The sequence below is a fragment of the Triturus cristatus genome, chromosome 7, assembly GCF_964204655.1.
Source record: "Triturus cristatus chromosome 7, aTriCri1.1, whole genome shotgun sequence".
NCBI classification, from domain to species: Eukaryota; Metazoa; Chordata; class Amphibia; order Caudata; family Salamandridae; genus Triturus; species Triturus cristatus.
The window spans coordinates 481,666,882-481,694,779 of NC_140590.1; the positions used below are offsets into that span (position 1 = coordinate 481,666,882).

General features: G+C 45.4%; 1 protein-coding gene across 1 annotated transcript in view; it reads right to left on the reverse strand.

The window, feature by feature from the left end:
• LOC146809952 (cytochrome P450 2B2-like) overlaps window positions 1–27,898 on the reverse strand; it is a 267,373-nt gene that overhangs the window by 24,864 nt on the left and 214,611 nt on the right. Inside the window, exon 6 of the mRNA XM_085616810.1 lies at window positions 8,555–8,696. Coding sequence (XP_085472936.1) covers window positions 8,555–8,696 — 142 coding nt within the window. The remainder of the gene's footprint in view (window positions 1–8,554; window positions 8,697–27,898) is intronic.

Below are 27,898 nucleotides of genomic sequence, written 5' to 3' on the forward strand. Positions count from 1 at the left end.
ATATTATCCTTCACTAGCAGATCTAAGGAATCCATTTTTGTATTTAGTAACCTTGTCCTTTCAAAAAGAGGTAAAAGTAGAGATTTGAATAGCAGCTCAATTTTAGCCAAAAATATCTCTTCTGTAATGCTAATCATAGTCTCTCCTCCCCCTTGCTGGGCAGTAGCGTTAATATTGGGTAGCTGTGGGGGGGATGGTGAGGCATTTCCCAACCCCTCAGCTTGTTCCTCCATGTCCGGTGAGACTACCCTCTTGCGTTTCCCAGGGTTATGAGTGGGTGTTTGTTGTGGATGGGAAAGGGAATCCATTAGTTCAGTACTAATATTGAGATTTGGTGAGTCTGAAAGACCAGAATTATCCCTGGACTGATCTAGGCAAGTGGTCCCGCTATTTGGTAAGTTAACGTGCGCAGTATTAAAAGCATTTTCCTGGTTAGAATCCACTATCTCCACAGTATGAATCTCAGGAGCAGTTACCAACATTACTTCTACATTACTGTCCGAGTTCAACGTGGAAAGTGGGACAGGGGAGACAGCCTCATTGATTTTACCTAGTGAAGACCGCTTGCCAGTAATAATATCAAGCGAAAGGCGTTTTTCAACCAGGGCGATCTCCTTCTCTAATATAGCAGTAGAACGTTTAAAAAACTGATCAATTGTACCAGTGAAAGTACCATTAGAGGTTGAGACCTGAACTTGCCTCTCCTTACCAGACCTTAAGGGCATTTTTGTTATTCTTATTAAGATACAGCGGGCGGGGATATAACCAACCTCAATACTCAATCAGCGATGCCACTCAGGCCACAGTATTTATCCTTCCAAATATGGGGACTTTAACGTCACTTTAGACACAAACAGTAACAATAATAATTATACCAGTTAATAAGGTTCAAAAATACGTAATTAGGAAGAAAATGTTAATAATAGGGCCCAGCCCGGCCTCCTCCGGCCCCGGACGGCCACAGACGGTCCCGCCCTTGTCCCGGGCTTCTCCCGGCGCGCTCCCGCGCAGCGGCAGATGCAGACTCCTTTGTGGATGTTACAGAGGTGGGAGGATTGTTGGGGGCGGGGCGATGAGGGAGAGCGGCCCAGGTGGAGCGGGCGGGGGATGACCAGAGACTCCTGGGAGATGGAGTCCTATCCCTTGTGCTCGCAGTCCTCAGCCCCAGGTACGCCCCAGTCAGCTGCTCCCAGGTGTTGGAAAGTGCCTCGCAGCGAAGCGGGACCCGCGCAGCGGGTACCGCGAGGCGTGGAATGGAAAACCGGCAAATGTCCTCTGAAATGCAGGGTCAGCAGAAACAAACAGCAATAAGGTCCCACGTAGCAATAAGCACTCCTCGCTTAAATCCGTGCTCAGATCTGTTAGGGGCGGGGCGATGAGGGAGAGCGGCCCAGGTGGAGCGGGCGGGGGATGACCAGAGACTCCTGGGAGATGGAGTCCTATCCCTTGTGCTCGCAGCCCTCAGCCCCAGGTACGCCCCAGTCAGCTGCTCCCAGGTGTTGGAAAGTGCCTCGCAGCGAAGCGGGACCCGCGCAGCGGGTACCGCGAGGCGTGGAATGGAAAACCGGCAAATGTCCTCTGAAATGCAGGGTCAGCAGAAACAAACAGCAATAAGGTCCCAAGTTGTCTACAAGTTCTGTTATAACAGTTGAGGATTCAGCGGAAGATATCATTGGAGTGTAATGGAGTTGTGGGGCCTCAAACCTCTTTGTGGGGTGTGCAGACAGGTATTTACTTGTATTCCAAATAAAGATATATTTTGCAGTGCACACATGGAGTAAAATTATTAGATCAATATACAAATATCCCTGGTTGATTAACCCTTTGAAGCCCACTGACATTTTTTTTTGTAATTTAAGTATGTTATGTCATGTTAGGATCACTTAGTACAGCGCAACGACTCAACCCCAGAGGAATATCTCGGTGCTTCTGATGATGTCTTAGACTAGTGAAACTAACTAAAACAGCCATGTTTATAGGAGTTTTTTTTAAACTTTGCCAGCTTTGTACATACAAATTGGTATAGGAAGTTTATTCCAGTAGAAAGGGGCCAGGTAGGACAAAGCCCTCCCACCAAATCTGGAAATATGGATCAATGGAATTTTTAGTAGGGCTGTGTATGTGGATCTCAGCAATCTGGTCAGATGATATTATCAATCTTTTTTGTAGGTAGGTTAGGGCATTGCAATTCAGGGTTTTTGAAGTAAGGCAGCACATCTTAAAGATGAGCCTTTTCCTAATAGGTAAGCAATGCAGAAAGTGTAGTATTGGAGCAGAAGGAGAACCAGACAGGAGATAGCACCCAAGTCTGGCTGCAGTATTCTGCGTCACCTTCAGTTTAGACAGTAGTCTCATTGGCACCAACAAGTAGAGCATTTCAATAGTTGAGACGACTTGTGATTAATGCTTGAACTAGGGTTTTCCGAGAAGTAAAGGGGAGTCAAATAAATGTTTTTTTCAAAAATCGCACAATGCTACGCTACATAGGTAGCACGGTCCACCAATTGAAGATCAGAATATTAGAACATCTAAGGGCCATTGACAAAAATGATCAGACGTATCCTGTAGCACGTCGCTTCGCAGAAAAACATCGAAGTGACCGTAGCTTGCTACAGTTTTATGGCTTGGATTATGTTCCCTTAAATGTCCGTGGAGGTGACAGAGTAAGAAAATTACGGAGACTAGAGTCACGTTTTATAATAGATTTACTCACTAAATTTCCTCGTGGTTTAAATAGTGGAGAAGAATTATCTGTACACATAGGCTCATGATTGAGACCCACTCTTGGGTTAATTCTATTGGTGATTCAGTATTAGGAGCCCGGCTTTAATAGTTTTAACGGACGTTGGAACTACACAATGTGTCTTAGTAAAGATAGGATTTTTTATATGAATATGAGATTATGAGAAATTATATTAAAATATACCCTGCGATGTTAATGAGTTGAAAAATTTATGGAATTGTAAAAATTATAGCCAAGAATAAAGATTATAAACAAAGAAAAATTTACAAAAAAAGTTCTTTAGAAATGCATTTAAAGAAAGGATATTGGCCGATCTACGGCGTAATGAAATTTGTGTACTACGACATAATGTATGTTTGTAAACCGATACACGGTTGATAATCGAATAGTGTGTAATATGAGTTTATGTAAACCATGCACATAATTGAGTAAGGTACTTTGAAATAATTCATAAATTAATTGTAGTGCGTTGATAACATGAGCATACATACCCACTACAAAATGGCGCCTGTGTTAGACTGAATGCGCTAGTCCTTTCTTTGTGTTTACGATAATGGCAAAGTTGAAAAACATGGCGTTTCCGATGTGTTATTCACATCGAGAAAGGCATCTCTGCCGAAACGCGTCTGTTGCTGGTCATCTGGTCATTGAATAAATCTTGTTGATAACGCCCCCGGGAGTGCGATATTTTCCTTTTTGAATTAAAAGGAGTGGAGCGAAATATAGTTGCGGAGTCCACAGCCGCAAAAATCGCACCCGCCTGCGAGTGCCCCGCTTTTCTTGTGGAAGAAGGAGCGTGTATATAATGGCTCCAGGTCTCACCCTTGATCTGCTGAACTCGTGGGGGGTGCTATTCTTATGCTAAAATGTGAGGGTGAGGTCACAAATATTCAGGCTACAAAATGCGGAGCACTCACGGGATGCAGTCAGTTGAAATTATTTATTGCAAATGCACTTCGGCGTCTAGCCTTCTTCAGTGCGTGTCAATTTGGCATTAAACATTGCGCAAGTTTAAATACATTTTAAAACGATCTCATTGGAGAGGCACATAATCATAGCCAGTGATGAGGGACAAACAGAGTTCAAGGTCAAATACTTCTCTTCCTGGCTGCCATGTTTGCGTGTGTTACATTCTTCACAGCCTGATGGAAAGCATTTCGTTTTTGTTATTCAAAGTTCTCATGTACGATTGCTTAGATGAAATATGCAATGTCATTTTCACGCTGCATGGCTTATACGGCCCCTCAAAATGATTCCGGCCATGGTGCCTCCAATTGTCAATGCCATGATGTAATATTGCCGGGCCTCGCCTACCAGGATCTCAAATGTTGCACCATCCTACAGAATTCGGTATGCCTCTCCAATGAGATCTGCATCCCGTGAGTGCTCAGCATTTTGTAGTATATCTATATATATACACATATACATACATACGGCATGGATCACGGTGAGCAGCGCATTCAGAGGCCGTGGAGATTGGTCAGTTACATACTCCAATCAGAAAACAACTTCCACACATTTAAACTGGCCCCCAGGTGTACCATCACTGTTTGTTGGAACTGGCACTGAGGAAGGTCGAAAGACTGAAACGCGTATGCCGAGCGTTTCACAACAATAACTGAATGCACGTTTTGCGCTTTTAATTTTGGCATAATAAATCTACGAGTTGTCACTGAGCATGTGTCGGCCCGTTTCTGAGGTGGAATGGGACTGGTTTTGATGTTGAGACCGGTAAAGCAAGCACCGGTTACCGACACGCCCTCTCGGTCTGGTGCTACGCGCATAACTTGCTACCTCTTGGACTGTGTATAAAACTACAGCGCGTCGCCCCCCCACTTGGCAAGGATACTTACCTGGACTAAATCAAGGAATGGGGAGAGAGGACACGGCAGGTTGCTGTGTTAAGGTGCCAACAGCGGTTTACTTGCCATTATTCCGTGAAAGAGGCTGGTGTGAGTGTGCATATCGGAGACAGCAGGACTGGGACGTCACTTGGTGTACGAGCACAAAATCACTGTATTTTTGACTCGCAGCGAAGGCACATGAAAACCCGGCATGGATCACGGTGAGCAGCGCATTCAGAGGCCGTGGAGATTGGTCAGTTACATACTCCAATCAGAAAACAACTTCCACACATTTAAACTGGCCCCCAGGTGTACCATCACTGTTTGTTGGAACTGGCACTGAGGAAGGTCGAAAGACTGAAACGCGTATGCCGAGCGTTTCACAACAATAACTGAATGCACGTTTTGCGCTTTTAATTTTGGCATAATAAATCTACGAGTTGTCACTGAGCATGTGTCGGCCCGTTTCTGAGGTGGAATGGGACTGGTTTTGATATATATATATATATATATATATATACACACACACACATACACACACACATATGTATGTGCGAAGAATGGCTAATTTATCAAAATGAATAGAAATCCAATCCAAGGATGAAGCATAATGTAACTCTACTAAATATGAAAACAAGCAGGAAAGGCCCCAGAACAAGTAGCCCTAGTATATTGGATAAGAAGTGCTAATGGTCATATTGGAGATAACATTTTTGTAAAACCAGTATTTGTGGGGTGGACTGACCGACAGCATGGGTGTTTATATCTTCTTAAACCTAGGGGATTGGTAGAGAATCACTGCATTGTCAGTCATCAAGTGTATCAAAAGCAAGCGCTTCTCTTTACAAAGTGGGTGTTGGGGACAAGTGCTTGTATTCAAGTATGTAAGTATATGGTATTTGAAAAATATGAGCCTAACCAAAAAGCAGCAGAGCTGGACAGCTGGATTGTGGATGGTTAAAGCATTGCCATGTAGTGTTCTTTAAAGAGGTGAGTATTCAACTATTTTGTGAATTGGAGCAGTACTGGAGCTGCTGTGATGTTGTTCCATATCCTGGGTGCAGAGATGGAAATGGCCTGCTGCCATCTTTTTAATTTTAAATTTCTTAGTCTGCAGTCTGATGGTATCCTGGCTGCAGGTATGCCGAGAACCACCAGATATGGTGAGCTTGTCTGCAAGATAAGAAGGGATGCTGGTCATGATGGCTTTCAAAATAATGCAGCTGATTTTGAAGATGGCGTGAGCTGGCAACAGGAGTCACTGTAGCCCCATAAGGATATGGTGATGTGATCATATTTTTTCAGCCTCTGGATGAGACATACTACAGCATTTAGGGTGCCCTTATGGGGTAACAGTAAGCAATCAGGGAGTCCATGGAACAGGGTGTTACTACTATCTAGATGCAAGAGTCGGAGGGCTTGATGAGAAGTTAAGTTGCTTTCTGGAGAAAATTGCTTCACTTTCTTTAATTGAGAGAGCTGGTACAAACTGTCTTTGTTTTTTGGCAATGTGTTCCTTGAGGGTGAGGTTGTTGTCCAAGGTGACTCTTTGTGCCTTGGCATTTGGTGACAGTCGGGGTTCGAAGCCCTTAAGGTTCATGTCATTGAGCCAGAGCACCAAGCAGATCCATGCAGAGGTTTAAGATGACAGGAGACAACATGGAATCCTAGGGGACTCCAAATGTAACAGGGATCTTTTTGATCCTGGAAGTGCTCATGTGAACAAACCTGCATCGGTTGGAAAAGTAGGAAAACCAGTGGAGGACACGGTCGATGAATCTCATTTGATGTGTAGAAGGGTGGGATGGTTGACTGTCGTAGGTAGCTGAAAGGTCCAGCAATAACGCAAAGCATGGGTCATCTTTATTCGAGGTGAAGAGGGCAGTCATAAGGCTGCAGTGTCAGTGCGGCAGTGAGATCTGGAGCTAGAGTTCTAGTAAGGATGTATGTGATCTTGGACTTGAACATAGACTGCTTTTTCAATGATTTTGCTGATAAACGTTAGGTGACAGATGGGCCAGTAGTTTGAGTGATCATCAGGGTCTAGAATAGGTTTTTTCTTTAGGAAGGGGAGGATATGGACTTTTTTTAGACCTTCTAGGAAGATGCCTTGAGTGACAGAGGCATTGACAACGGTGAGTAGGAGTGAGCATCCCCAAGTAAACTTTGATAAAGCACAAGGGTAAGACATCTTCATAAGAAGTGAATCTAAGGAAGTCAAGAATGTCCACAAGATCTGTGAGGGATAAGGTTCTAAGACTTTCCTTTGCAAGATTTTAGGATAAGGGGTGGGCGTAAGGGATGCAGCAGGTTTGGTGTTGCCAATGTGTTGTTGGATCTTCTACATTTTGTTTAACCGAAGAAGAGGTTGATGGCATTACACTTTTCTGTGGAATGAGGTATAGTTGGTGCAGCAAGGGGATTAGGCAGTGCTTGGTACTCTTGAAAAGCTTTCTGCTTCTGTTGATGGCTTCACTGATGATGTTGGTATAGTACTTTGCTTTGGCTGATGTGATGAGCTGTCTGCTACGTTGAGGAACTTCAGTATCATGAGGTCATCAGTACAGTTTTTCTTCAATTTCTTTCCTGCTTGTGGATGGATCAGTTATAACCAGCAAGGTCTTTAGCGTAGCTGGGTGCTGGAGGCTTTGGCTTGCACTGGTGTGTTTTAATTGGGGCAAGGATATTCACAAAGATTTCCAAAAAAGTGTTGAGTATTTTAGAAGGATGTTGGCATCGGATGTGGAGTTGATATGGTGAGAGAGGAGTTCAGCATTAGGTTGTCAGTGGAGATGTCTTTGACAGATCTGAAAGTTTGTTCAGATACCAACTAAATCCAGCCACTCATTTTAAGTTTCCATAAATTCTACTTAATCTCTGTCCAGATCTGCTCTAATTTCTTCTTCCTTCACTCTTTGTTTTACTGTTACTCAACCAGAACCTAATGTCTTGCTGCAACAAGAAAAACAATTACAGTTGTTCTGGTTGGTTGTTGACAAGCAATAACAAAGCTGATAGGTCTGGCACTGCTGAAGCTTTTTAAAAATTATTTTTGTAAATATTTATTACAGAAGTATTTTAAATTAAACCTGCCGTGTGTGTAGTGTGCATAAGCATGCTCATACAGAGGTGACAGTCTTTGATTGTTTTTGCAATACCGTTTTACAAAAACATTCAAATATGGTAGTCCAGTTGAGCGCATGCACGGGAGGATTTAATGTGAAAGTTTCTGTATTAAAGTTTTTGAAAAACATGGCTTGGGCATGCGCATGCACATAAACAGAATGAGATGGGAGACCATTTAAAGATGACCATCTGTGCATGCGTGCACACTCTATGGCAACCATTTTTGAAAGGTTTAGAAGCTTATTCATGAAAATAACCATCTGTTGGTACGTGTGCTAGATCAGCCATCTTTCACTGCATTACAATCACATTCATAAAATGGCAGTGGCAAGCAGTGCATGCGTGGAATGCAGTGCATAACAAATGGTGACAAGAACCAGGCAGCAGTATACGAAGAGCTGCAGAACCTTCCCAATTTTTTCTCTTATGTTTAAACAAATGAAAAAGCACAAACCCGTTTGGCACTGAAGGAGACTACTTTCTTGGTCTCTAGTGGCATTGTGCTTTGGCAGAATACTGTTGCTCACTGAGAAAGGTACCAATAGCTGAAGAGAACTGATCCCACTGCTCCATACTGTGATGGGTGGAAGCAAAATGTAAATGTCAGTAAAGCAGACTAAATGATGAAGAGAACTGGTTGAAATACCCTTTATGATGGCATGTAATGTATATATTTTTGTTTAATTCAAAGGTCTTGATTAACTACAGACCTAAAAAAAGAAAACAGATTTATTCATAGTTTGCTTGTTTTATTTGTCACACATTCAGTCAATATTTTGGTCCCTTTTTGAAAAAGATAGCTTTAACATACAGTTCTGCCACATTCCCTTCCACTTCTTACCTTGAATTTCCGGGTACTTCAACATGAGCCTAAGTGCCCAGTGGATGGTAACAGCAGCAGACACCGTCCCGGCGATAAATAAGTTAAAGAGTGTGTTGTCAAGGCTGTCCAGAGTGAAATGAGTATTTGGATATTTGGCTTCCTAGTGAAACAACAAACAAATCTAGATTTGTAAATGGATACTGGGCCATAGATACATGCTAGACAAACAATTGTTATATAGCTACCTCAAAGGTGAAACTCAGTCCCATTGGTAGTGGCCTGCCGGCCTAGTTATGGGCATTAACCCCTCCCCACTTTATCTCTGGAGAAAAGTGATAGGATTCCATAGCACTCCCACACAACTGCTGTACTGCATTCATGGCATTACTGGTGGATTTCAGAGAATCCGCAGACCAACAAGACATGAATCCACATTGGGGTTTACTCCCCCCCACCCCCATGGTGAACAAACCACCACCAATGGTCACCACCACCTACACCTCTTCGCCTCCCACTTGCCCACTGTTCTTCACCTTCCCATTTTAGCATGGCAAACCAAGAGTTTGGCAAGATCTCTGCCCCATGTCTAAATAAGGCGGCCTGTGGGTGTAGAAGCATTTTACAGTTCTCTCTTTAAACTTAAGCTTCATGCCCCAATGTGCAATGGAGCTGTATTATAAATTATCTTCTGAAAGTGTTAAGACTGGCTATAACACAAACCTTGATATAACTAATCCAGTTTGATCAGAGTTTTGTCCAGTTTTTTAAGTTTGTACGGTGTTTGAAACACTTACATAAATTACACATAACCTTAATTACAATGGTCCTCGCTACTACACAATTCACTAACAGCTTACACCCTGTGCTCCTGCAGAAACTCTCTACGGCCAGGCCACCATGCTTAGAGATTGGTATCTAGCAGACCGAGCCCAGCAAAGGGTTGCCATACACCCACATTTAGCAACGGGTTTCAATGCCGTCGACAAAGGGCAACCTAAGTGAACAGGAACAAAGCTAGATAAACTTATCTCTCTTATGAGGAGAGGGGGGATCAACTGCATGCCTGGCAGTCATGGTAAGAATGTTTTCAGCTGATAAGCCGCAGGCCCAATCACATGAGTTGTGAGTGTGGAAAGTTTTTATATACCATGGACGATCAAAAAATTAATTGTGGATAGAATTTTGCTAACCATCCATAATGATTGAGGGTTTCATATTATTCTGCCTAAATTATGTTTGCCTTTGCTGGTATTTGTATCATAATAATGGTAATAATGACCCTTACATTCTACAAGACATATAATAAAACTGTAATAATACAATCTATTATAATCTAATGTCATTGTGTACTGATTAGGGAAGTATCCGGGATAAGACCCTCACACACATTGCAACTTCCCAGTTGTTCTCTAACCATTTCTTCTACAAATGTGTGCAGTAAATAGGGATGGGTGTGAGATACCGGTCCATTTTCTCTTTCTTTGCAGAGTGATGGGCATTTCAAAAACTTATGGGACATGGGAAATCTAACAGAGTGTACCAAGAAAGGAGGGATACATCAATATGTTTATCTCTTGCTAGAGAGCACGATTCTGTTTTGAGTGGGTGAGTTTAGGTGTCTGGTTGATCCATATAACACCATTAGTTTGGCAATTTAGAGGGGTGCACATCTTTGAATAACCCTGGGTATGAGGCAGACGATCTTGACTTCAACCTTTTTTTTGGACAGTGGAGTAACACCAGAGTGGAGGAGATATGGTCTGTCTTCTGCAAATAGGATGAGATAGGCTACATTATCTTGGACTCTTTGGGGAGTTGGCTGGCAGGGCCCCCGATTTCATTTCAGTAGTCCATTGCAGTGATCATGACATCTAGCACAAGGGTAAACTTTTCAGGCAGTCATAGCAGATGAGGGATTCTACTGAAAACATGGAACTGGAAAAGGAGGTTTAAATATCATTGTTCACCTGTGAGATCACTGATAGATATGGATCACGGGCAGCTCATGTCTGCTTCAAGGGGGAAAATATAGGGATGGTAGGAGTGACAGCTGCTTTATACCACTTCACGATCCAGGCATTGCAGCTTGAGCTGAAATGACACATGGGCCTTAACCCACACATAATTCTGAACATTTCTGCTTCCTGGCCAAACCTACCTTCCCAGAAAATATTGGCATCACAGATGCCTTTCGGTTGTGTTTACTACACAGCACTGATTGTCATAATGAATATTGACTAAGCCCTTTAAGGATCAGTTTGGAGCTACTCCTGAAAAAATGAAGATAAGGACAGGCAAAAACACGTTATCTACATGAGGAACAGCCTGTCGTTCTCTGGGAAACATCATATAGGTGCATGACTAATCCACGCGGGCTGCAGTACGTGGCTGGAGAATCCATTAGGTCCTCCATGACAGCAGGTGGAAAAGAGGAACAGCGTTTCTTGTCCAGTAAGTTTCAGCACCAGGCAGACGGGTCTTAAACGAAGATGATTACCTTGCATTTATTAGCAAATACCTGGGATCCAGTTGGTGATCATTCTGCTGTCATATGTCACCAGGGTGGCTACATATCCATGTGCCGTGCTGTTACACCTTCATTCCACTGGGTGTACCCAACACTGTGGCTCTCCTTGGTGCCGCTGCACTTGCACACAGCTGCCTAGGTTTCAGATTGCTATGTGTGACATTTTCATAAGTTTAGTGTAATTATGAGTGACATTCCAATGACTGACACTTTCTTGTGAGGAAAATCAAGCAATGGAGAGGAGGGAAACATATAAACATCAGAAATGACACACATTTGAGCAACGAGAAACTATAAGAAGATCTTACAAATGCTGCAAAGCACCAGAAATGGAAGGGCACTAACTGGAGACTGTGAGTGACACTTTTTCTTGAGTGGAGCAAAGCAGTCATGTCCATATAAATAGTTCAATTTCACAAATGCATTTTTGTTTACATTGTTATGATCAATGAGCAGTCTTTAAACAGTTGCAATACTACTAAAGTGTTTATCACACTGAACGTTTTTGTTTGACCTCATAAGCAGTGGAACTGTATTTACTTTATGGTGGAAAACATGGAGGCGTGGGGTGACAGTTTGAGATTAAATCTACAGTGCGCGCTACAAATCACTCTATAAAAAGTAAGTTCTAAAGTGTGGGTAATTTTTCACATTTCAGAGTAGCCAGTTTATGTCAATTAGATAAAATGCACAACCTAATGCTCCCATCAATTGAAAGTTTACATGGAACAGCCAAATGTGTGACACACCTCCTTGCTACAGCTGGAGCTGTGGACGAGGATGGACATGAATATTGTTCTTTCTTCTCAGATACTTTCTGTTTATATAACCGTGAGTGGTTAATAGCCGAAACTGTATGAGCCCCATCTACGAGAAAATTACGTAGAGCTGCGTCGCAAGCCATTTAGCTGTGCCCTAATGCATCGTTTTCAAAGCACAGGGATGAGTTGTATGAACAACAATACGATGCATCCCTGTGCTTTCGCCTGCGCTGGTGCACACGTGGCTGCCATGCGTCAGCCCAAGCACTCTTGCTTCATTTTACACGGGTGCCTGCGCTGCGGTCGGATTGTTTTTCTGCAGACAGGTGTCCCTTCCAGCACAAACACAATCATTGATGGCGTTTTCCTCTTTCTATGCATGCTGCAGAATGCTGCATAAATAGAAAGAGAAAAAAACAAGAAGAAATACATTTTGACACAATCCCAGTTTTACAAAATGTTGGAAATCTGGGAATGCGTCAAATTCCATGGATGTTGCATGGGAACACCCACAGCAACACTCATGGAACACCCCTTTCACGCAGAGTAACGCATGAAAGGGACCCAATTTACAAGGCCATGATCTGGTAAATATGTGGAAGACTATTGTGCCGCCCTTGCGTAAAAAAAAGCCACTGCATTTAAATCTTAGCCAATCGCGTCATATTGAACAAAGACTAATCAGCGTGATTGAAAAATAAGTGTAATAAGGTAAGGTGAACCTTTTATGTCAAGGGAACCTATGAACGGTCTGACAAATCTTGGCTTTTGAAAGGAGCTAATAACAGGAAATGCAGATTCGGGTCACCGCTGCTTAGCAGGTCACAGGCTTCTGCAGCAGCATGGGAAACAAGTAAATATGTTCCGGCCTGTCTTTAATTATTTGGTGCACTTTATCTCTTTCATGGCAGCATACGTAGAGTTCAGCCAAAGGGATTGTCCCACGCGCTCCGGCGCTGTGAGCCTGGGAGGAGTATGCAGCATGGACAGCACGCATGGGCGCATACCATCCAATTACAGTCTACGACGTCAGAGGTTCATCTGTTCAACCTTCATAAAGAACTACAGGCATTGAGAGCAGAGAGCACTCTGCGCCAAACACAGCAACACGTGACATTCCGGACTGGCCCTTAAGTGTCACATGTTCTCCTTAATTGGCATGGGGAGAGCAAGGCTGAGATAAGAAGTAGCATCGCAGTTTATCACGCCCCTTCGGTGGTTTACATTCAGCCATTTCTCTCAGCACGTCACATGCACTGACACAGCGCAGACCGCGCCGCGGCTCAGGGGGCCGACTCCGGGACTGCTCGCAATCATGCTCTGGTCATAGCCGCCCCCCCCCCACTGCAGGAGGCACTTAATACTGTATGCAGCCAGCTCTGCTCAGAAAGCCGCGGTCACTCTACCTGCTTACAGCTTGACCCTCACAGCACGCAGGTGATCAAGGTGCTAAAAATGCGTGATCAATGCATCTTCATGCGGTGGTGTGGCCCACCACATTCAAATGCTTTAGTCTGGTACTCGGCAGGGCCGCTTGCACTGTTGAACGCGCCACTCGTGAGGCTTAGTCACACTTGGTGCTGCCCACGCTGGTATTAATGCCTTAACAATACACTCAGGCTGAAACGGAGCATGAGCTCAGGCGCATGCAAACCCCAAGTCTTGTTTTCATGAGTGCCCAATAAACCTAATGATTCTTGTGGAAGTGCCTAATTTTGTAAAAAAAATAATAATAATAAAAAATAAGTGCCAGGGCCCTTCTCGGGGTCCACTGCAGCCTGCACTACCCATTGCCTCTGCCAGCACTGCAAACGTGTGACAATTCAGAGTGTGCAGGGCCACCCAAAGCTGTTATAATGGCTCGAGGGGCAGGTGCTGCTCATTCTCAATGTATATTGACTTATTAAACCCGGTTGCTGTGCTCATCTCAAAATTAGGCAGACAGTGCCACCATGTGGTGAACTATCACTAGCACCTGAAACCATCGGCTCAAATTAAGCACTGTCCTCAGCTTGCATATGATGTATGTATGTGCTGCTGTGTGCAGCATGCTGGGACTGGCCTGAAGAGAAATAAAACACTAATGTGGGACTTTTTCTGCATGTGCATGCGGGGAAACGCCCATTTAGAAAGTGGATGGTTCCCCTCAGTAAAACCCGCAGAACATGGAGGGGAAGAGAAACACAGAACAGAAACAGTTCAATGGAAGGCACACAAGTAATCACTTCTGGGAGGTGGTGGAAGAAAGTCGTCATCTAGAGTATGACAAGGTTGGAACGAGTTCAGAGAACAAGTGGGTGTAGAATGGATAGTGATGGACTGAAAAAATGTGACTGGACATGATGTAAAAAGGTTTTAATGGTAGGCATGGGGTAAAAATGCATTCCATCTCACACACCGGCATGCTTTCATCCGCTGTGCCTAGCTTGGGAACAGTTTTACGTTATAGGTCTTCCAGAATGGCAGGGGCTTCACATATGTTGTGTATAGTTAAGAGGGTACTGCATGCTTAGAGCTGGAAGTCTGATTTGCCACCTTTGGGACCAGCAGCCTATACAATCGATGCGGTTTGTTTGAGCAGTTTGTCTAACAAGGAAGGGCATGTTAACTATTTTTTAGCCCTGGTCTCATTGTTTTGTGGTGGGGCGATATAAAAGGGATGCTGTGTGGCAGTGTGTCCATGTTAGGGACTGTCCTTGAGGGAGTGCAAGAGAATGAAATGGATAAAGGGTTTTGACAGAATTAACCTCGAGGTTGGGAGAAGAGGCGGAGGGGTCCCTATGTGTGGGTTCAACAGTCCATAGGCATACATGGCACTGAAGGCAATGATGTTGAAGAGTGGTCTTCTGATTGCAGGACTCCTGTGGCAATAGTGAGGCTGGATACCGTTCAATCTAGCACCAGCCAATGCATCAAAATGTCTGCGCTAGGCGCCCATCTATATGGCCTGAAAAGAAAAATGCTACATGACAGAAAATAGTAGTATAAAGGGAAGATGTGGTGACCCCAATGAGTCGAAAATACAAACTGAGATTATGTCTGAAATAGTTAGAAATGATTTCTCCCTTGAGTGGCTTCCCCATGCTCTGTGTTGCACTCTCTGCCATGCGTTTAACCATCCCTTTCTTTGAGCTACTAACTCTAGACTCCATCAGCCTTTGTACTGCCGTTCGACTATGCAATAGTGCATTTTGTGGGTCGAGACTACCAAACACCACATGCTGTTGGTTTTCTAAAGACTTATTTTGAATTTATAGTGGGTTTATAGCTCGCCCATTGCTTACCATTGGTTGGCTTTACCATCACTCTTATTCGCTTGCTTTTTATTTGTTGCCTTGTGCGGGCCTCCCTCTTCTGTGCTTGTCCCTCCCCTAGAGCATAACCTCTTTACTTGTGTCTTTCTACAGGTTTCTTTTCAGAACCACATTTTTGGGGGCTTAAATACTCCATGAGCATGCCTGTGTTTTCCAGCGGTCTCTCTCGTATATGCCTCCCTCCCCTTGTTGTGCTCCGTGTTGCTCTCTTTCACCCATAAGCTTCTAACCAGCCCTCACCTTGTTACGCTCGCCGTTGTGTACTTCTCCTACAATGTTGCTTTCTCACTCATGTGCTTCTCCCTCATATCCTTAGTTTCCTCTCACGCACCCACCCTCCCATTCCCCCGTTGTCGCCTATGGCTGTCTCATTCCTTTTTAAATAGATTATTATTTATTTTTCTAGAGGACCAGGCAGCGCCCCCTCTCCCTGAACCTTAAAGGCGTTATTGCACTACATCTACAAAATAATGTGGCCGTGTAACTGCTTTTTTCCTTTTTAAGCTTTTCGAGCATGCTGCATAGCATCTTGCCGATGCTGTACATCGTGTCAAAACCAATAGGTTCCAAAGGCGAGACCTATTGGCTTTGTCAATACTTGCTCTCCACTGCTCCCAACCCGTGCAGCTTCACGTGTGGGACGCGCGGCTCCAGGCCCTGCCTGGGAGGAAGGCTCAGCGAACGCGCAGACGCCGAGGGCACTGGATGAAGGAACATTGTGTCTCTCCTTTGTGGAAACATCACCTGCTTGAAACTTTGTAACTTCTCAATTGAAAATGATATCAATGTACCTCCCCCGAAAAACTGCGTATTTCTTTTTCTGCGACGCTGTTGGCACCTTTGGATTTGACACACAGCAACCGATTTATTCCGTTCATCTTTTTTCTCTTTCATTCAGGCTTCGCCTTTCTTTTGTGTCTTAACCTATTAATGTTATTATTTGTTTTTATCGGGTACCCTGCGTTAGGGCCTAGCCGTGTTGCATTAATGTGGCTCATTTCCGTTTATTGCTCCAGTGGCCTCCCGTTCACTAGCCCGGCCTCAGCCCCCTATGCAGTGAATACATTGAGAGATTGAAGCAACTTTGAAATGTTAAACTTGGCAGTGTGTTTTCATGGATTGCTGCATGATTTATTAAAACACCTGTACGTGCAGGTGAGTTGATAACGCAGGCAGCATATGTGCGGGCAGAGGCGCAACTAGAGCCAACTTTCGGGGGGCGGCTGAGCATAAATTTCGGGGGGGGGCTGAACTTTAAGCAATAGGCAGAGTGGAGCTGCAGGGGCTCTTAGAAGGGGTGAAACAACAGCGAGGCCTCATTAACATGCAAATGGTCTTTTAAAGACCTGTGAAGTGCTCGGGTGCGGCTGCTTTTTTGCCCGGGAAGCTGTCTCATCCCGGGCTGCCGCACACGAGGAGGGGGGGTTGGGGGGGAGGCTGAAGCCCTTTGAGTCCAATGGGTGTTGCGCGCCTGTGTGCGGGCACGCCATGTAATATTACATTTATTATGATAACAGCAAGAGCCGTCAGTCACGTAGCTCCTTTACACCAAGTGAAAAAATATATAATTTTACACCACCAGGTCAATTCAGACAGAGCCTGCCTATTATGGGCCGTATTGTACAAAGTGACCCGGAAGTGCATCAGGCATTTGCGCTCAATTTGGTGCCCCCGGGGCACTATGGTGTTACAGAAGGAGCCGCAGATGCTTGTTCGGCCTAGGGTGACCAACCGTCCGTAAATTTCACGGACAGTCCGTAATTTCGGCCGTCTGTCCGTTGTCCGTGAAGGATTCTTTAACGGACGCCATTTGTCTGTAATATTAACCGGGCACCGGTGGCACCTCTCTAAAGCCGGCACAGCTTCCACCCACCTCCCTGCTTGACTCCGATGCTGTTGAGGTCGGGTGTAACAGACTCCAATGCAGTACCAAAGCTCAGATACCCAGCAGCATTGGAGGGGCACAGCGGGATGCCTACCCTCACACCTTCCGCCCTTGATGAGCTGTTAAGAGGTGCTTGAAGGTGACTGAGAGGGAGGGGCTGCAGCTTCAGGCACAGGGGCATCTATTCAGATACAAACAGCCCTGAACGCTTATGTCTCTGCAATTTAGAGGGGCCTCACTCATTCCCTTTCTGCCCAGGGCCCCAAACATCCTAGAACCGGCCCTGATTACACCGAGGCAGCACGCGGTTCTCTTCACAGAGCTTAATTACTGTCACTAAATTGTAAGCAAACCTCGGTTCTTCAACCATGCAGTCTATAATGTAATAAAATATATAAATGGCACAATCACACCCACACTGATTAACAAAGTATGGAGGACAATCAGTTACATCAGTTCTCTTGGAGTATCTCCTTTAAGTACTGTACATCACAGTGGGGGATGGAAAAACTAACATTTTGGAAAGAGAGCCTGTCTTCTCCTTGTCTTGTCCAGGAGGGGGTGAGGAGCCCTACCCCACCCTGGAAGAGACCAAGATGATACTAGAATACTGCATGCCCACCCCTGTGCCCACCCTGGTGGATCCTGTTCCCCCTCATGTGGTGGCTCCTGTCCCCCCCGCCTGTGATGGCTCCTGTCCCCCCTGTGGTGGATCCTGTCACCGCCCTGGGTGGCTTCTGTCCCAGTCCTGGAATGGCTCCTGCAGCGAGTGTGAAGTGCTTGATGGGCCTCTTCTCAAAAAGGCTCTGCTCAAAATTAACATGAAAAGGTGGGCGAGAGAGTAAGTGAAAGGATGGGTGGATAGCTGGATGAATTAATGAAAGGGTGAATGGATGAATGAAAGATTGAATAGATGGTTAATGAGAGAGGATGGATGGATTGATGAGTGAGTGAGTGGAAGGATGGATGAGAGAAAAGGTAAATAGCTGGATGTATGGGTGGAAGGGTAGCTGGATGGGTAAAAGGGTGGATGGATGAGTGAAAGGATGGATGGATTGATGAATTGATAAGTGCAAGAGTGAATATATGGACGGATGAGTGAAAGGGTGGATGTAAGGATGGATGAGTGAGTGAAAGGGAGGGTAGATGGACAAAAGAATGAATAGATGAGTGAAGGAGTGAAATGATAAATGGATGAGAGAAAGGATGGATGAGTGATAGGGTCAATGGATGGATTCATGAGTGGATGAGTAGATGGATGGGTGAGTGGATGGATGAGTGGATGGATGGAAGGAAGAATGGCTAAGTGAAAGGGTCGATGGAGAGAGAAAGGGAGGATGGATGACTGAAAGGGTGGATGGGTGGAAGGATAAGTGACTGGGTGGAGGGATGGATGAGTAAGTGAAAGGATGGCTGGATGGGTGAAAGGGTAAATGGCTGGATGGATGAGAAGAAGAGTGGATGGATGAGTGTCCAGATGGATAGGGTGAAAGGGTGGATGGATGGATAATGGATAGATGAGTGAAAGGATGGATGAGTGAAATGATAGATCGAAGGATACATGATGGATAGGTTTGCAAATGGTTGAATATGTTTGGATATGACTGGGCTTACTTATATACTATTGCACGACCTCCTCTGATGTGTCTGTAAAACTTACCTATTGTCCTGAAGTTTTGTCCTGAATTTTGACCTCCTGTCCTGAATTTTTACACTCACCGTCCTGAATTTGCATCAATGCCAGTTGGTCACCCTAGTTCGGCCCCTTCTGTGACACAGACAGCACTGGCACATACAGACCACCAGCCCTATCATCAGAGGGTGTTCCCTCATTTCCATGGGGGCGTGGCGACATGCAAATAAGGGAATCTCTTTGCCTCTGTGCCTGCGCCGCATTATAGATGGGGGGGCACAGAGGGAAAGAAGCCATCAGGAAGTGCACTGACAGTAAGCCGCAAAAAGGTGGCACACTGTCAGTGCACCCCCTGATGGCGGAGCTCTGAAGGGGCTGAAGGTGGTCCGATGGATCCCCCCCAGACATGCCCTTGCAGGTGGGTGCAGTCACTCACTGCACCCGCCTGCAAGTAGATCTCTCGCTTCTCTTAACAGTGCAGGCGGGTTGTCACCTGCACACAAACACGGAGCGGCTGCTTCAAAGCCGCCCCATCTTTCACTGGAATGCGCTACTTCAGGGTAGTACGAGTTCGCAGCTGCCCTGGGGCAGTACATTCAGTCTAATTTGGCGCATTCTCCTTGTTTCTGCTGGCACACCTTTCAAAAGGTGCACCCTTCGCAAAAGGAAACGTCACTGCATTGTATAACCCAGCCCCAGGAGTTTGTTTAATGGAGACACATTCCACAATGAGGCAGCTTCGGAGCACTGCAGAGGGCATCCTTACAGTGCAAAGTTACAGTCATCAGATCAAGTGCAACCAGGTATAGGACAAGATTATGTGGATGCAAAAATAAATCTATAGTAACTGTGGAGGCCAGGTTCATCACAAGAGACACTAGGTCATGAGTGTATTTGATCTCATACCCTTAAGAAAGCAATGCCATGTAGTTGGTAATATTTAATATGAGATTCAACTGAATTCATGTGTCAGATCACATATAGTTTAAAAGACTATGTTTAGGTTGTTGAAATATTTGGAAACAATGGCCTTTGTCAAATATATTTTATTGTTTACTTTAGATTTATTGCAGGTGACGTGGAGTAATGGCTCTAGTTCCATGTGTGACTCTCTGCATTGTCTTTTTTTGTGAAGTTCCCCCAACCAGTAGTCAGCAAATGTCCCAAACTTGAGAGGACTAAGGACTTAAGTCCAGCAAGCAGACGGTACTAGCTCTAAAAGCATGTATGCTAGCAATGATTAAGACCCCGAATATGGTAACTGCGGGGAGGAAGAAATGTCTGGCAATTTGATTACAGACCTTCTTTATTATCTAGACTATTATGAAAACATCTCTGGTATTTAAACTCAATTGCCTTTCTAATACCAACCAAGATACACCTCGGTACCATGCTTCTCCTGGTAGTTAACAGAGTTGTCTTTAGATGTTTTTTTCCGTAGAAGAAAAAGCTGGTAGAAACAATGTTTTTGCAAATGAGCACCAAATTACTGGATATCTGGTTGATGCTGTGCCCAAGCCCCACACTCTCTCATCAGTTGATTCCACCATATCTCCCCATCTGGCTAGGTTTAATCTTTTTTTTATTTTAATTCCACCTTCTACCCTAATTCTTTATTGCCCCCTCTCCCACAGCGCCCATTTGTTGATGCCACTTACTCCAACTTTGCTCTCTACTCTCCCTTGCACATTCTCTATTTTTTTATTAGGTCGAGGGACCGTCCCGTCTGCCGAAGGCAGAACCGGAAGTCCGGAGATCTTATGATGCTTAGAGTGGCTATTTAGCCCGCCTCTCTTTTTGCCTCTCCTCCATTGGCTGGCTTCCTAAACGGAGGCCAGCCATTGGAGGAGAGAGCCGTCCCTCCAAATAGGCTCAGTCTTTTTCAGATTCGGGGGCGTGTTCCGTGCTCTTCTTTCCACTTTTTAGCCACACCCTTTTCTAGGCGTGTTTTTCTCTCCTCCAGCCAATGGTAAGAGGAGAGAAAAGAAAAACACGCCCCCGAATCTGAAACCGCCGCTGCGTTTCTCCGAGGCATTTCTGCTTCGCCTCGGAGAAAGGCGGTGGTGTCTCCTACCTACTTCCCCTTTGAAAGACTCGTTTCCACCCTGTCGGGCATCATCAGCGAAGTGCGGCGTGAGGTCAGTTGTATGGTCACTTGTTGCAGTTTCCGTTGGAGAAGTAGATTAGTGAGGCAAAGTGGGACATTTGTAGCTCTGGTAATCTGTACTGGGTCTCTCAAGATAACCGTGTTGAATATGCGTGTACCGTAGAAGGTAAAATTAAATCACTTTAGAAATTCGGTTTATATTAGTCATGGTGGCTCATTATGGTCCCATTCAAATTCTCTGCTTCTGTTTTCGTTTCTTTTCGGCTCTGCCATTGGTTATGAAATATTTGTATCCCTGCTTCTATTGGACCAGCTGTTTTTCACCTCCTGTTCGGCACTGCCGTTGGCTCTGGCTAAATTTGTTGCGTCCCCTTTCGTGCTGCCATTGGCTGTGAGGATGTTCCAGTCTACCTCCGGGACTTTCCCATTGGCTGCGACGGTACACAGACAACTCGGGCCTGGTTCCCGCTTTCGCAGTCACTCACGCGGTTTCTGTTGTGCTGTTTTCTGTGCATCCGGCCTTTCCCGGTGACCCGCAATGTGACCCTCGGCACGACAAATATGGCGGAGGTAAGGCATAAAGTCCATGTATACGAATGGGCATGTTGTGCGTATCTTTCACAGTGCACAAGCTGTCCCGGCAGCTGCCGGTGGAGGGCAGGGAGGCCTGTGAAACCTCCACTACGGCACTCGCAGTCAGCCCGATAACTTGTTGCTTCCAGTGCACAACTTGAGCATTTTTTTTTTTTATAACCCTCCCCAGCCCATCTGCTGCAACGCGCGCCCAGTAGTCACTGCAGAGTGGGACCAATCTGTTTCTGTGCAGAGCTGCGAATGCCGATCGAGCCCCACCAGTTTACGGTACAGAGGGATTTCATGCGTAATATTTGCTGAGCCATAATGTCTGCCCCCCCCCGTAGAGTGCTGAGAGCGTTTCTACTTACCTTAGTGCTTATGTACTGCTACCCAATGACACCCTCTTCAGCCTTTCACTGAGAGCTGCCTGTACTCCGCTACTTTGTGTCTGTGAAAGCCCCTCGCAAACGTTAGGAGTTGCCCAACACCATTGCAGAGCGAAACCTTTGGGTCTTCTAAGACCCCAGCTTTATGAAACGTCATACATGCCCATTTCCTAAAAACGGTTTGTTCACGAGCATACATGGTAAGGGGATTTTGCAGTTACCCGTTATTTGCCAGATCTTGGCTCTTCCATGGCTGACATTCATGAGTCTTTTTGCCCATATTTTCTTGCGGTTCCACTGTTTAGAGCTGTATTTTTGCATTCTGAACTCCTTTCTTGATTTCCACACACCTTCCCGTCGCATTCAGCACCTCGCACTGCAGCATGTATTTTCATTTCTACTGTTTATCAAAAACAAACCGTGTCTGGGGCAGTGGCTTGCATGGTTTGTGCTTCTGCTACTGAGTTTGCCTGTGTCACGATAGCTCAGGTTGGGCGGTCTGAGCTGTGATCTAACGCCGCATAATATACCAGTGAGGTGCGCTGTTAACGCGGCTTTTCCTCGCAGGATTCTCAGTTGAACGAAGTGCGCGCATTTGGTCTGTGGCTCTGTTATAATGACAGTTGCTGGCGCGCCTTTCATATTCTCTTTCCGCTCCCCTTGTAGTATTGTAAATGCGATCGTTCTTGACCATTATTTGATGTCTTTAATTAGGAAGGCTGGGCAGCGACTATTCGAATCTTTCTTAAGCCCATCCCCCATCGCGACAAACACGGGAGAACATTAATTTCACTCTGTGTGTTAATACGCCAGGGTAAACTCATTATCACCATTGTGTATTTTGTTGTTCAATTTTTCTAAAACATGGTTGTTTTGACAGTGTGACATTTCAATTATGTATATTTGTAAACAAAACACGGTCTGTACCCATGATTTGCTGTGAGGTTTTTGGACGTTCTTTCCTAGGTGAAGGATATTTCCTATTTTTAGCATATTACTTATCTGTGATTTCCCTAATAGTGCTTTTATTTGCAGAGCGGTGTGTTTATGGCTTCATAGCATGTGTTTTTTTTATTTTCATTCAGAAGGAGTGTGTGGACATGTTCTTGACGGAGTAATAGTCATAATTCTCTAAATAAAGAGCATTGTTTGCTTTCATGTACATTTCCATTTGTTTGACTTTTTATTTGTAAAGTAGTTTTCTCCACGAGTGCCTGTTTATGCAGTGTACAAAAACATTTTAAATTCATTTTTTTGTGATATTTCAGTTACACGTTTGTGCAACAGACGTATAAAGTGCAAAGGAACAATTAGAAAACAAGCACTGGCAAATCCAGTACTACTTCCCTTGTTGAGCTATTGGCTTTGCCAATACTTTTTGCTGATGCTGTGCACACTGACTAAAAAGGAAAAGGCACGAAGACCCAGCTGCTCTTGTACCTCAAGTTTCTGAATCCTACCTCTCCAACCCTCCCTATGTTGTACCTCTTCTCTACCTGGTGCGTATCATTCTACCACAGTGATGTTTACATTTCATCTGTATATCTCCTCCATCTACGTCACTTCTCTCTCAAATCACCTCTCTATCTCTCAGCCCTCTCACCTGCACTCAGCCAGCTACAGATCTTCAGCCCGCGCCGCTCTTCTTTCCGCAACTGAAGCAAACTCCGGCTAGCTGATTTCGATGTTCATTTAGACTGAGTATCGTTTTTTGGGAAATCCTCATTGAGAAAGACGAGTTTCCTTAATATTGTCTGCATACTGCCTACGTCCTCTGTTGCTCATGCCATGTTTAAAATGGCAAGCACCACACAGTGGAAACTGAGCTTTGATTTCTGATCGTTCACAAGCCGGTGATAGTGTGGTTTGTACAGCACACGCCTGAAAAGACTAGTGTGGGCATTACCTTCAGCAAACACAATATTGTGACGCTAGGAGTTTATATACGTCAATTCACAACCATGTGCCATTTCCATATCTGTGCACGCTATAACATTCCAAAAAGTGACCGTGCCCCTTATACCAAAAATTTTCCTAGCATTGTTTTATCACGGAAAGTGCATACCACCCGGTGGAAGAAAATCCGAAAGCCCCGATTGAACACCACAGTTCAAAAGCTCTAGCTTAACATGAACATGTAGGGATTACATCAAGAGTTCAGTGAGGCTCATGTAAGGACCAGCATCGACTGCACTGACTGCAGCCGGTTCAGCTCTCCCCGTTCTGAGTCTGCCTCCCTCCTCCTCTACTCTTACCACTCTTCTCCTTTCTTTCTCTTCCTTCTTCTTTCTCGCACTCCTCTTGCTGTCCCTTTTCCTCCTTTCATTCCCTTTTCTGCCCTCCTCGCTCTTCCATCCTTTCTCTCACTTGCCGCTCTATCCACTTTTCCTGCTTCCTTTTTCTTCTCTCCCCTTCATTCTGTCTTTTTCCCATGTTATGCACTCTCATCCTTACCAGCTTTTCCTTCTCTCTGTCGCCTCTCTCTTGCATTCCTTGCAACCGAGCCATCATGCCACATAACTCCTATCAGCATGATTTCATTCAGCGCCACACAGTTCCACGCAACACCATTCCATTCCACACACTACCATTCTACACCACACAATTCGACAACACACCTCATAATTCAACTCAACAAGACATATACACAAAACACCACATACATCCCATCCACGCCACAGAATAACACATAATCCTATCAAATTCAACAACACACACGTAGTTAAACTCCACCATACCACTATACAACACAAAATACCATTCCACATAATTCCACTCCTTAACACAGAATCCCAGGCAAGGTTTTAAAAACAAAAACAAACAAAAATAATGTCATGAGCAATGCCAATAGCTCTAAATTTAACAATGCCGAGACCATTGCATTGTAAATGCTTGTTTCTATTATTTTGGAGGTCCTGGACAAAAAATGACATTTGGCGCGCATTTTATATGTATGTTTTTAATGTATCAATTCAAGTTGGGTATCTGCCATTTTGGAAGGGTAAATTAAAACAAAATACAAAATGGCTGCTACATCATGATGCATTCTCGTACATTTGGGCTGACTCTTGGGTTACTGTCGAACCATAGCGTGCACATGCATGATGATGCATGCAAACGTATTCAGCACCGCAGGTTTTTTTTTTTCTTTCAGATGTCCAGGATCAACATAAAAAAAAAAAAAATCTTTTTACAATGCTGAGCATCATTGGAAAAAAGCACTGGCACAGCGAACAGGAGAGACCTATTACATATGACAATTTTAGTTTTGAAGCATCAGCCACCTGCCAATCACATTTTCATGTTTCCTGCTGTCACGGCGCAATTGGGCCATGCATTAAGTCAGTGGCGTAGCAAGGGGTGGGGGGGGGGGTGCAGTCTGCCCCAGGCGGCATTAGTTTTGGGGGCGGCCAGCACCCCCCTGCTCTTACGGCTGCCATGGGCGGCAAAGGCAGGGACCGCCACGGGCGGCAAAGTGGCTAGCTACGCCACTGCATTGAGTTTCTTCATTCTCTCCATCATTCTATATATGTCACTATACAACACTGTGGAAATTTAGCTTGCAAACTGAACATTATCTGCGCCATCTTGCCTCTCCCCAGCGCCACGCACAGCGAATGCACGGCCGCCATTTTAGGCACCCCACTCTCTCCCCGCTCATTCTCGATCACCAGCGCTTTCCCCTGGCGCTGCGAACATCCCCCCGCGCGCCGGCCACCCCCGCTCTCTCATACACAGGCCATAAACCCTCTCCTTCAGCGCGACCCTGCTACGGAACCACATCCGACCGACATCCCATACATGGTCATGCCGCACCTTTGATAACCCCCTTCCTCTGCGCCCCATTGTCCGAACTGGTCCCAGGCCATCACCTAGCCCTGCGGATGCAGTTTATTGCCCCTACTGTAAGGGAAACACCCCACATCAAAGGGATTACAGTGGATCAAAGCCCCTACCCCCTGAGACCCGGCCGGTCGCACACACCCCCGGGAATTGGCGGAATTCCCTGCTGCGCGATAGCCATCTCCCACTGCGGGTAGGGTGGGAACCTCTACTGTAACTATGTGTGGGATCGGATCTGAGCCGGGGCTTCAGGGGATGTTCTTTCATGCATCAAGAGAATCTCAAGAATGTACTATGTGTAATAAAGCAATAAACCGGTGTATAAGAGACCAGGTCTCAGGGATGCGGTTAGAGCACCTCGTGACGATACCTTGCTGTCTGATCTGATGTGTTCTGCTCCGACGGAATAAAACTTTGTTTCCTGCCTTCCAGTCTCCGGCGCCTGCCTCTTTCATTGGTAAATTATCGAGTGGTATGAGAGGCGATTACCGCCGGGCAAATACTTGAAAGGTTATCGACTGAAACTGCCGCTACCATTTAACAATTGGCGTCCCAAACGTGGGGCCCATCAGCGACACGTGGATCCAGTGGGAGAGGTCCCGACGACAGAGTGAACGACTGCAACGATCGGGAGAGCTCCTGCCCAATAGACCCTCGTCTGGCAGCCGATCATCCGAACTTCACTGGTTCCGAGCAGACCTCTCTCGAGTGATCTACGGTCCTGACTGGGAACCATCAGGAGTGCCGCGGCAAATACGGAGAGTAGAGGACGATCGGGCGCTGGAGGCGGAAGACGAGAAACTGTCCACGCGGTCCGGGTAAGGTCGTGATACACGACAAATTGCGAAATAATTGATTGATTGTCCGAAGCTTTTTGAATACTAGTATTGCTCATTGATTGTGCTCATTGATTGTTCTCTTTGAGATATTCGCTGTCTACAAACGGGGAGGAGTAGAAATACTCTCTCTCTCTCCCTTTGCAGATAGTGAAGGGTAGGTAACGCAGACTTTTGTCCCCGTTGAAACCCGTCGTGCCTATCTTTATCTCCCCACTGATTGATTGTCCGAACATTGATTGTTTTGAAGAATAGTGCTCTTTGAGATATTCTCTGTTTGCAAATAACGTAGAATAGTAATATTCTGTCTAGTCTTTGCAAATAGTGAAGGGTAGGTAATGCTGACTTTTGTCCCCGTTGAAACCCGTCATGCCTATCTTTATCTCCCATTGATTGATTGATTGATTGATTGATTGTCCGAACACTAGTTGTTCGATATTGGTTCTTTGGAGGTATTCTCTGCTTACAAATAACGAAGAATAGAGATATTCTGTCTAGTCTTTGCAAGCAGTGAAAAGATAGGTAGTGCTGACTTTTGTCCCCGTTGAAACCCGTCATGCCTATCTTCTCCCCACTGATTGGTAGTTGGTTCTGCCCGGACCGCTTATTAGAGGTGAACCATCCGGCTCCACTGGAGGGCACCCCTAATAAGGACATGTTCACTAAATATGGACTAGTCGCCGTAGCTTATACCAAGCTATGGCATAAATATACAAAGAAGGACCCCGAGAGTCAGTGGCCACTGATGGGATCCTTCGACGACCATAAGATAGAAGTGCTAGAAATAGCCCTGCGTAGCAATAAGACCACGCCTACTATGCTTGACAGTATTGGCATATGGCGCAAAGAAGCAACGCAACGGAAAAAGAGGGAAGAAGTAAAAGCAGAAAAGGAATTACGAAAGGCAGCTCACCTTGCCGCTAGAAAGTTAGAAGAAGACATAAAGGAGAGAAGGGAAACTAAACTAAGACAGGAGCCCGAAACATCAGGCCAGTACGCTGTTAGGACCCCTTCTTTGCTCTACCCTGAGTTGTCCCCCAAGCAGCGAACGAATGACGAATTACTGTTAGGTCCCCCGATCATTTACATGCCCCCTCCATATGCACCCTCCCAGTCGGTAGTGCAACACCCACAACCCCCGAACACGAGCGAAAGCAGTACAGGGGCCTCGGTCCTCACGGCCTCCGCGCCGGCCGAGCCTCCTGTGCTGAACACAACGTCGGCTATAACATTAGACGACCCAGAGATGAGAAAGAAAGAGTCCACCAGAATGAATCGGCTAGCGAAGGATGAACGAACAGGAATCGACAAGATAGTAAAGGCACTGGTAGGATCCTTTTTGACCTTACAAAAACTAAAGTAACGCTAGGAGTTAGCCCTTTGTGGGACATATGAAACCAAGGGAAGGAGCCAAGCTCACGGTCGAAACGGCCACGAGGTAGCCCGACTCCATTACTCTCGCCTACCTAAACATGTCTGCCCTACTGCCCACCC